At 38.2% G+C, this 11,062-nt stretch overlaps 1 protein-coding gene across 1 annotated transcript in view; it reads left to right on the top strand.

Moving 5' to 3' along the window:
- The first annotated feature begins 1,243 nt into the window (after window positions 1–1,243).
- LOC125480936 (retinol-binding protein 2-like) overlaps window positions 1,244–11,062 on the top strand; it is a 23,542-nt gene continuing 13,723 nt past the window's right edge. The window contains exon 1 of the mRNA XM_020512634.2: window positions 1,244–1,416. Coding sequence (XP_020368223.1) covers window positions 1,344–1,416 — 73 coding nt within the window. The 5' untranslated portion in view covers window positions 1,244–1,343. The remainder of the gene's footprint in view (window positions 1,417–11,062) is intronic.

Raw genomic sequence — 11,062 nt, 5'->3', positions numbered from 1 at the left:
TAATGAATCCCAGTCCTTGGGGTGAAGCTCCTGGCACTGATATTTCTGTCCATGCCTCCTGGATATTACACCTGGAGATCTTCTGACAACTGTCAGGACACCATGTCTTCCTCCTTGTCATGACCTCCTTTACCAGCATCTCTACAGAGATATCAGAAAACCTGTGGGAACTGCCCTACAACATTAGAATCTGACCAAAAATATGTCAGCAGTGTGTGCAACCTCATTTGAAAAGTGCATCGCTCTTCAAACTAAGCAAGTGCTTATGTGGAGAGAGAAACAGAGTTAATATTGCATCCAATGATTCTTCTTTGGAACTGAAGAGGGCAGGAAAATGATGGTTCTTATGTTGCTGACAAAGGGACAGAAGGAGTGAATGGAATAGATGGTGAAGGTGCCTGGAACAACAGACAAAGAGCAATGCTAATGAAGGAGTGATCCTGACTCAAAATAGGTGTTCATGATAGCTGTGGATATTTGAAAATAGGTTGGTTTTGCTAAGTGGAAACCCAAGTAAACAAGACAGTGGAGGTGACGGAAGGGGTGTAACCAGAATGGAGGACAACATTCACGTCCTGAAGTTGTTGAACTCAGTGATGAATCTTGAAGGTTACAAAATGCCAAAGTGGAAAATAAGGTATTATTCCTTCATCAGATTCCTGCTTCTGATCAAGATTGGGTCTTGTGTGTCACAAGTAGTGTAGTCTACTTAAACTAATTAGACCATTTACTATATACGCAATTTGAACAATTAACTCAAATAATTTCAGCCAGTCAGAGACATCAATAGGAGATAGCAAGAACTGTAGATGCTGGAGTCAGATTCAGTACAGTGTGGAGCTGGAGGAACACAGCAGGTCAGGCAGCATTAGGACTGATGAAGGATGTAAACCCGAAACATTAACTTTCCTGCTCCTGTGATGCTGCCTGACCTGCTGTGTTCCTCCATCTCCACACTGCATTGGCAAAGATATCAATAGCAATAATAGCTTGGTTTCCCTTCTGATAATTCAACTGCTTTATTTTAGAAGAGTTTCACATACAGTAGTTTTATTTCTCACATACATTCTAAAATTATGCGTAAATTTACTGTACAACCCCATCCTTGGAATTTAAGTGTATTTTGAATTTGCCAACTAAGCAAAGATAAAAAGAGCTTGTGCAATAGTTAAATGTTTTGCAATTCCCTAATCTGATAGTATTCTCTAATACGTTGAACTACAGTCCTTCATGAGATAACGAGGAGCAGTATAAAAGCAAGTGTACTCAGCGCTTTGTTCTGGTTGATCTTCTAACAACGAAGATTTGCTTTTTCTTGATTCTTTGCTTCAAAAACTGACAAGATGCCAGCAGATTACAATGGTAGATGGGAGATGATTGAAAATAACAATTTTGATGGCTACATGAAAGCTTTGGGTAAGTAATCTACAGAATGAATTAAAAGCTTTGCAATCACAAAGTTTTTTTTTTAAATTTTGTTGCCAGATCTATACATAGATAGGGTTCCAGGCTACAACCTTGAAGTGTAAAGTATTTAAAGTGTAGTGGAGCAGAGCTCAAGATTTGCATGTTTCTAAAAATAACTAATTTTATCTTACTGATTTTATAGTTAGCAATTGGCCATTAGCCTTGAAGAAAGCTGCCCACACTGATCTCTGTGGAATCAATTTCCTCTCCTTATGTCAGTTTAACTCTCTAGACCCAAGTCAAGGGGATCTCCAGACATGCAGCAGTAGTAATGCCAGCAAGCAGAGGCAGGCAGTCAATCACTTTGAAGTCTTCACACAGACAGCAGACCAAGCAGTTAATAACACTGATTACCTTCCCTTTCTGTTCAAAATTTCATATATTGAAAGGTAGTAAAATGATGGCATTGCTGATAATTTAACCACCACTTTCATTTCAAAATCCAGGCCAATACGGATTATAATACTTCTTACTTTAATTTTCGCTTTCCTTCCTGAAACGTGTTTCTGTTGTGATTGATATGTGTAATGAAGGGCAATGTCAGTTGTCATTGACAATGTCAACTACTTACAAATGCATTACAGTTTGAGAAAGATACTTTTCTGGCATATCAGGTTTGCTGGGCCAAGAATGGAATCACAGATACCTTATGCCATTGTGCCTGCATGGCACTTAAAGTGGGCATCATTACCAATTGCCAATCTTCTGCCTTCTACCCCTACTACTCTACTTTTATCACATTATAGCACATTATTTTATCCGGATAATCGTCTCATGCCTTCTTGAAAGCCTTAATGGAACCATTCTCCACTACCACTTCGAGATAGTACATTGGATACACTAACTACGCCCGGAGTGAAAAAAGCTTTTTCTCGTATTACTTCTGCTTCTTTACAAATCAGTTCATGCCCTCACATTTTGGTTTCTTTTATAAGTGGAAACATTTTACCCCTATCTACTCTATCCAGCCCACTTATAATTCTGATAAACTCTAATGGATCTCCTCTTAGCCTTCTTCTTTTCAAGGAGATCTGTCCCAACTTCTTCAATCTATCTTCATAACTATAGTTCCTCATTCCTGGAACCATTCATGTAAGTTGCATTTATACACTTTCTCCAATGTGTTCACATCCTTCCTAAAATGTGGCTCCTGGAACTGTACACAATATTCCAACTGAGGTTTAACAAGTGGCTTTTATAAATTCAACATTACCTCCTTGCTCTTGTATTCTATGCCCTGATAATAAAGTCAAGAATACTGTATGCTTTATTTAATGCTCTCTGTAACTATCCTGCCAATGTCAATTATCTGTACACATGTACACCCAGGTCCCTTTGATCCTGCACCCCCTTTACTTGTGTAGTCCCAATTGTACTTTTTTATTCATTCGTGGGATGAGGATGTTGCTGGCTAGGCCAACATTTATTGCCCATCCTTAATTGCCAGCAGGCAGTTAAGAATCAATCAGATTGCTGTGGGTCTAGACTTGCATGTAGTCCAGACCAGATAAAGATGGCAGTTTCCTTCCCTAAAGGACATCAGTGAACCAGATGGGTTTTTCCTGACAATGAACAATGGTCTCATGGTCATCATGAGACTCTTAATTCCAGATTTTGTTATTCTATTGAATTCAAATTCTACCATCTGCCATGGCGGGATTCGAACCCGGGTCCCCAAAATGTTATCTGGGTCTCTAGATTATTAATCCATGATAACACCACTAGCCCATCACCTCTCCATTTTACATTATCTTTCAATGTGCACCCTTGAAAATTTTGTAAAACTAAGGTTAGTTCATGCCATTTATTTTCTTACTGCAGCAGGGTGTGTAGTACAATAAAAATTATTTCAAAGAAAATGCTACTAAAATTCATAAGAAATGCTTCTGTTGTCTGCCATAGGGCAGCCCAAAGTGGGGGTCCATTTCCCAAGTAGAGTTGTGAGCTGAAATTTTGTGACTATCGGTCATGAGGCACCAAAGGCTCACAAGTGGAGATCTCACATAGTTGTAGTAACTGTGCTTCCTCTGTGAAAGGCCCCTTCTCTCACAGACCCCTGTGCACACTCAGAGCTCCTCCTTGTCTTTGCTCTAACAGCCCTCCTTTTGACCACTCCTATATTTCTTAGTGAGGGGCTGCAACAATTTCCAAGCCTCAAACTGGTGTCACAGTGGGAAAATGTTCAGGAAACAATGATCAACCATGATCATTTCAAAATGGGACATATCTCATATTGCCAATAGCGAGATGAATTTTTCTATTGACTTACTGGGGAAGCTTTTATAATGCTAAAGATATTAACCAAATATTTCATCATCTGTTAAATATTCTCTGATCATAATAAATTGTGAAATAAATGTGTATTTATGAAAAGATCAATGATATTGTATTTCACTTTCTATCTACTGTGGGTAGTAGTGGAAACTAAAACAACATGTTTGTTATAAAGGACAAGAGCAAAGTAACTCAAATGCTGGAAGTTTGAAATAAAAACAGAAAATGCTGGAAAAACTCAGCAAGTCTATCTGCCACTGACATGAGTTTGTGAAGATTATGTTTCCTCAATTCTTAGTATTTTGTATCCTCATATACATATAGTATTGAACACTGTGTGTAAGGTTTTTATAGTATGCTTTCTTTAAAGGCCATTTTCACAAGGGAAGAAGGATTGTAGAGTTGGATTTGTGATAATCTGTGACAGGCAGTCACTAATGAGCCTGAGTTTGAATTTGAGTTCTATGGATTAAAAACATGAATAAAAATTTCCCTAAGTCCTCTGGCAATCTAACTTTAAACGTGTTTCTTCTGAGAGTCTTCACACAACATAGGACAACAATCCTATTTTTGATCTCATCAAGAAAGTTTATACCCTTCATCACGTGATTACTCATGGGCCCATGTCAGAATAAAAAGTAGACAGTCGATGAATTTGAGTCATGTGATCATAACATATGATCCATGTTGCCACTTGATATGTAGAGTTCATTTTCACAACTTAAAGACTTGTTACACTTTTAACAAATAACAGAATCAATTGAAAAGCTTGCAAAGATATTTAGTACCATGTAATGCATGGCAATTTTACTTTGCATCACACATGAGAGCTGCGAACTTTTAATTCTAAGCTTTGCACTAAGAAATGCTAAGCACAAGGTTGCCCCAGGATTTCCAAAGCTATCTTTGGGATGAGCTCAGGGTTCCTGGGTCTGCAGTTAGCCAGGCACAAGGGAAGTACAAGTGAAGCAGGGTGAGGCATTTCTCTGCTTCCATTTCATTTTTCATCACAGGCTCCCAGAGTCCTTTCTTATTTGCGCATCTAAGAATAGATTACTCACTTTAAGTAATGCTGATCTTTCAAACAAAGAGTATGCACATTCAACAGACTCTGAACCAAACAACTTTCCAGTTTAGCAATTAACTTTCCTTTCTTCAAGTTTAATCTAAGTCTGATGCAAATGACAAAATCTTTGGAACATCAGCAATTGCCTGTATCCAGACACCATTTTTGGTGCAGGCTCAAGTGTAGACTGAGTTCTATCACAGTGTAATACTGTACATATTTCAATTTGGATATAATTCTGGCTCATGCACTAAATTCCAGTCCTCCATGGTCAGCAATATATCACTTTAGGCAAATAGAAATGGGCAATTAATACCTGCATTCTGAAAATGAATATAAATCATCAGAATTTTCAGCTCTAAGTTTTTGTAATCATATTTGTAAAAGTAGATTTTCTAAATCTTCTCTTGTACTGAAATGCTTCATATTCTGAAAAGAAGCGTTAGAGAACAACAAGACCCCAGTTTGCTACTTTCCAATTCACCTTCATCGCATCCAGCAAACCTCACCATTGGGAGCTCAGAAAATCTCCCTCATGCCAACATTCAGATTATTTCTAAAAAGGAGCAGGTTAGAGCTGCTGTGGCACAGCTTTGTCCTTGACAGTTGGTAAGGTACTTAATATTCCATACTGAATGTATCAAGATGTGAACAAAATGTTTGGTTCCACTCCCCATTACTTGAGCCATCATGTGAATGTGTACATGCCAGTTTCCACCTAAACCCAACACTGTTAAATAACTAAAGGCATGATAAATCATTCTCATATTATTTTCTTTGAGTGAATGTTAAGAATGCATTTGCTAAAATCTTCTCCTATTGTTGTTTCTTTTTATCCCTCTGAATAACTATTCTGCTTCCTTATTAATATGTAAATTTTCTAAATTATGTAAGCTGAATTCAGTAATGTAAAATGAACTGAATGTCAAGGGAACTTGATCAAAATTAAAAGTGGGAATTTTGCTTCCTTTGCAAAGAAAGCTTCTATGAGGACTGTTATAATCTAAGGTAAACTGTGCCCATATCATTTATCATATGCTAGATTTAAACAATAAGTTGCATAAGATAATTTAATGTAATCACTATCCATTTGATAGTAAGATGGAAATTCTTACTGATATGCATGAACTTTATTCACAGAGGTGACATGGAAGGTTAGGTCACAAGAATATGGAATGACAGCACCACCAAATATCAGGCTATTATTTCTAAAGCAGTCACTGACCCCAACTAGCTTGGCATCTTTCAACTAAACTCTTCTATCTGTAAACAGCAAAGCCGAAGGGAAATTGTCTCCATGTTGTGGGAAACGGGAGAGAGAATAGGAAGGGGGAAGTGGTTTAGCATGGGTGGTGGAAGCTGACAGCCTTGGTAAATGGCAAAAATTGATATCTTTCAATCACACTGTTTTAATGCAGGCAGTAAGTTCAGTGCAGGTCTCTGGTTACCAAAGCATGGCCTGGTGTTGTGGTCTCCACTCCTGGTGCAGGAGGAAGAGAAACTCCCACATAATCCCAGCCATACAGTAGGACTTCCAGGCCACTAAAACCCCCTAGGTTCACGGGCAATCCCATTTGATGAGAAGTAACTCCTTTATTTGAAAAGAAAGGGAGACAGAAAGCAGAAAACTATAGACTGGATAACAATTCTTGTAAGGAAAAGTGAAGAAGCCATATTTAACGACATTTTAGCAGGACACTTACACGAGTTCAAGGTTACCAGCCACAGTTAGCATGATTTTACAAAAGGGAAATCGTATTTGACATAATTATTGGAGGTGTTTAAGTACTATATGCTATAGATAAAGGGGAACCAGTGGTTGAATTGTACTTAGATTTCCAGAAGGCATTTAGTAAAGTGCTAATTAAAAGATTATTGCGGAAAATAAAAGTTCGTGGTGTAGGGGTATCATATTGGCATAGATAAAAGATTGGCTATCTAAGCGGAAGTAGAAAAGAGACGCAAATGACTCCTTTTCTGGCTGGCAATGTGTAACAAGTGGTTTGGCACTGTGACCAGTGCTGGATCCTCAACTGTTTACAATTCATGTAAATGACTTGCATGAAGGGAGAGTAGAAATGGTTGTCAAATTTATCAAAGTTACACAGATAATCAACAAGAGTTCACATGAAGGTGACAAATGGATATAGATAGATTAATGAGTGATCAAAGATGTGATAAATATAATGTAGGAAAATGTAAAAGTGTCCATTTTAGTAAAAAGAATAAAAAGGTATATGATCAAACTGGTGAGGCATTACAGAGCTCTGAGATGCAGAGGTGATCTGAGAGTCATTGTGAATGAATCACAAAAGGTTAGAATGGAGGGTAATTAGGAAAGCTAATAGAATGTTATTATTTATTGCAAAGGGAACTGAATTCAAAAATCACAAGTCACACAACACCAGGTTATAGTGTGGTGTTGTGTGACTTCTGACTTTGTCCACTCCAGTCCAACACCAGCACCTACACATCATGAATTCAAAAATAGGGAGGTTATGTTTCAGCTAAGCAGGGGAAATGAAGCTGCATCTGAAGTATTGTGTACAGAATTTGGTCACCTTTATTTAAAGTATGATGTAAATGCATTGGAAGCAGTTCAGCGAAGGTGTACCAGACCAATACCTCAAAGGGACTTCATATGTCTCAAATGTCTTACACAGAAATGTTGGACAGGTTAGGCTTTTTCATTGGAATGCTGAAGAGTAATAGGCAACTTGATTGAAACATATAAAATATTGTGTGGGCTTGATGGGGTACTGGTGGGGAAGGGTGATTTTTTGTATGGGACAATCTTGAACTAGGGGTCGTTGTTTAAAAATCAGAGGTCATCAGCTAGATGGGGTGAAAAATGTTCTCACACAGGGTCATAAATCTTTAGAACTTTGTTCCTGGACATGTGGTGGAAACAGAGCCTTTCAATATTTATAAGGCAGGGGTGGATAGATTGCTGGTAAGAAAAAAGGTGAAAGATTATTAGGGGTAGACAGGAAGATGGGTTTGTAGTTATCGTCAGATCAGCTATCATTTTATTAAATAGTCGAGAAAAATCAAAGGCCTGAACGACCTATTCCTGCTCCTTGTTTGTTTGTTTGCACATGTATGAAAAAACTTGACCAATTCTTAAAATCCAGGCAGCAGCAAAATAAATTTGTTTCTGGTGGGATTCACTTGGTATGCAAACTTCCTTCAGAAGTGATTAAGTTTTAGCTTGTTCAGCCTTTAAGAAATTATGCTATTTACATTGGTGTAGCTATTAATAATTTAGATCCTGGAGTCATTGTTGATCTAGAATTAAAAGTATTCTACTTAAAACTGTGACAGGTACAATTTACAATATATTTATAATGCCACAAAACAATTTGCATTTATATTGCACTTCTAAAATAGTGCAATGTTTCAAAGTGTTTCACAGAACAACATTTGACATAAAGCCATATAATAAGGTACCAAAACATGTGACTAACAATTTGGTTAAAAAGTTAACACTAAAGGAAAAGAAAGTTAAAGACGCTTATTGAGGGAACTGCAAAGTTTCAAGATTAGATAATGACAACAACAGCTTGTATTAATAAACTACAGGAAAAGCTAAAAGCACGGCCCATTAATATAACAAGTAAAATCAGAAATGTGCAAGAGATCAGAATTGGAGGAACACAGTTACCTTGGATGGCTGTGGAGGCTGAAGGAGGTAACAGAGATGTGAAGAAACAAGGGCATTGAAGGATTTCAATTCACATATGAGGAGTTTAGAAATAAGGTTCTTTAAAATGCAAGCCTTTTCAGTCAAAGGGGTGGTGGGTGATGGCACTTGATGGAATTAGGATATAGACAGCGGAGTTTGAATTTATGCTAGTTAGTTTCAATATATGCTAACTGAGTAATAGTAGAAAGCATGATAGAAGTCAAGGCTCAAGGTAACACATTTAAGGATTAAGATTCAAGCAGTAGATAAACCAAGTCTACATCTATTTGCATATAAAATATTTTTCATCCCTTATAATTAAAGCAATGGAATTCACCAAAACAAACATATTGCATGACATTGAAAATCAATTAGGCAACTGGTCTACTTCCAAATGGGCCAAAATGCATCTGACTTAGCACTTGTATAAACCCAACCCAGAAGACAGTCAGGATTGAAATTGACTTTACTTTCACAACTGTGGTTTAAACAAACATGTTGGAAGTTCAAGCCTAATGTTACTGTTTCAGTGTAATCAGAACCACAGAATTACTATAATCAATAAGCCTTTCAGTATTTCGTCTGTGACATTATAATCAATTTGAAGATATGAAAACTTGCATATTAAACTTCATTTTTAACATAAACTCTGTCTTTCAGCTTAGGCAGTGATTTTTTTTCTTCTTCAAGAAACATAGGAATGACCTTGTTGCCAATTTTGTCATTTCTTTCTCCTCATCTTTAAGAAAAGAGACATTAAATCCTATTTGAGTGTAGTTCCTATTGTAGCAGCTATCTCTACTCTTTGCATTATTCAAAAATATCCCTAACTATGAGTTAAAGACCAGAGACTTCAATTGTTCTAGACAACAAGGTGCATCAGAAGGGTCTAGGCCCAAAACGTCAGCCTCTCTGCACCTATGATGCTGCTTGGCCTGCTGTGTTCATCCAGCCCTGCACCTTGTTGTCTCGGATTCTCCAGCATCTGCAGTTCCTACTATCTCTACTTCAATTGTTCTGTCTGACTTACCTGTATAGTTAACTAAGAGGAATTAAAACTGCTCGAGCTCCTTACTAACTATAAAACTGAACACCCCAATCATTCACAGTGACAACGCTATGGATTTACTATACACCATTCCCTACTCCAGACTAATTCTGACCCAGCTTCCCATTCCAACCTCCTCCAGACTTGATCTGAACTCACTACTTCTTCGGTCTGAACAATATCCCTGCTTCTCCAATTCTCAGATCCAGGCCCAGCTGCTCCACTTCTGAGTTGACCCAAACACTCCCATCCCCTCTGGAGCCAGCCTGCGACATACATCCTTTGGATGTATTACTCCCATGCCCCCTAACCTGTACTGACCAGGACCTCGGGCTAACTGCATAGAATCAGTGGTTTGAAGTGCTTTCTGACCAACAAAGCTAAACAGTTCTTATCTGCATAGATTCTGTTTCTGGGTTTCTGTCTTACACTGTCACCACCTAACTGTTAAATCATCCTTGAACTTCTTCAGAGTGTTGAAAACTTGGCAACATCTCCACATTTATTACTCGGCAAAACTTATTGTGGTGACCAGCAGTAGAGTATTTTCCTGTTCCCTGAACGTTACATTCAGGGGGCGGCATAGTGACTCAGTGGTTAGCAGTGCTGCCTCACTGTGCCAGGGACCTAGGTTCGATTCCAGCCTCAGACGACTGTCTGTGTGGAGTTTGCACATTCTCCCTGTGGCTGTGTGGGTTTCCTCCGGGTGCTCTGGTTTCCTCCCACAGTCCAAAGATGTGCAGGCTAGGTGGATTGGCCATGTTAAATTGCCCGTAATGTGTAGATTAGGTGGGTTATAGGGGGATGGGTCTGGGTGGGATGCTCTGAGGGTCGGTATGGACTTGTTGGGTCGAAGGACCTGTTTCCACACTGTAGGGATTCTGTGAATGATTCTATGAAAATGTTCACAGATTGCTCTCTTACACAATACAAATGGATATATTCGACTAAAAAAATTAATGTGATGATGGAAAACTCTTAAAAGAATTGACTGTTACAAATGAATTATTATAAAATGCATTGGCAAGGAAAAGGGAGTGGAAATTCAAATTTTAAAAAGGGTAGAAATTGAATGGCAAGCTGCCTTATTTGGCCAAAGTATACAGCAGAAGGCCAACTTGCTATCACTTCTTTGTGATTCCAACCAAGTCTACATTTCACGCAAGTGCTCTGTTTTCTTCCAAGATCATTACAACTCCTCAAATTTCTCATGACATTTAAAATGCAACTATTTTCTTAAAGAAACAGAGCATATATCTGAATAGAGTCCAACTGATAGTGATTTTTTTTCTTAGGATTGAAGTAAATACTACATTGATAATTACTGACAGAGGAAGCATTGACCTTGTGGAAGATAATAAAACCTATACAATGAATGGGTGTAAGACATAACAAGATGTAGAGCTGGATGAACACAGCAGGCCAAGCAGCACCAGAGGAGCAGGAAGGCTGACGTTTCGGGCCTAGACCCTTCTTCAGAAGACCCTTTTTCTGAAGAAGGGTCTAGGCCCGAAACGTCAGC

The sequence above is a fragment of the Rhincodon typus genome, chromosome 13 (assembly GCF_021869965.1).
Source record: "Rhincodon typus isolate 14 chromosome 13, sRhiTyp1.1, whole genome shotgun sequence".
Classification (NCBI taxonomy): domain Eukaryota; kingdom Metazoa; phylum Chordata; class Chondrichthyes; order Orectolobiformes; family Rhincodontidae; genus Rhincodon; species Rhincodon typus.
Note: the sequence above shows the minus strand (reverse complement) of the source record. Positions and strands in the feature narration are given on the sequence as shown.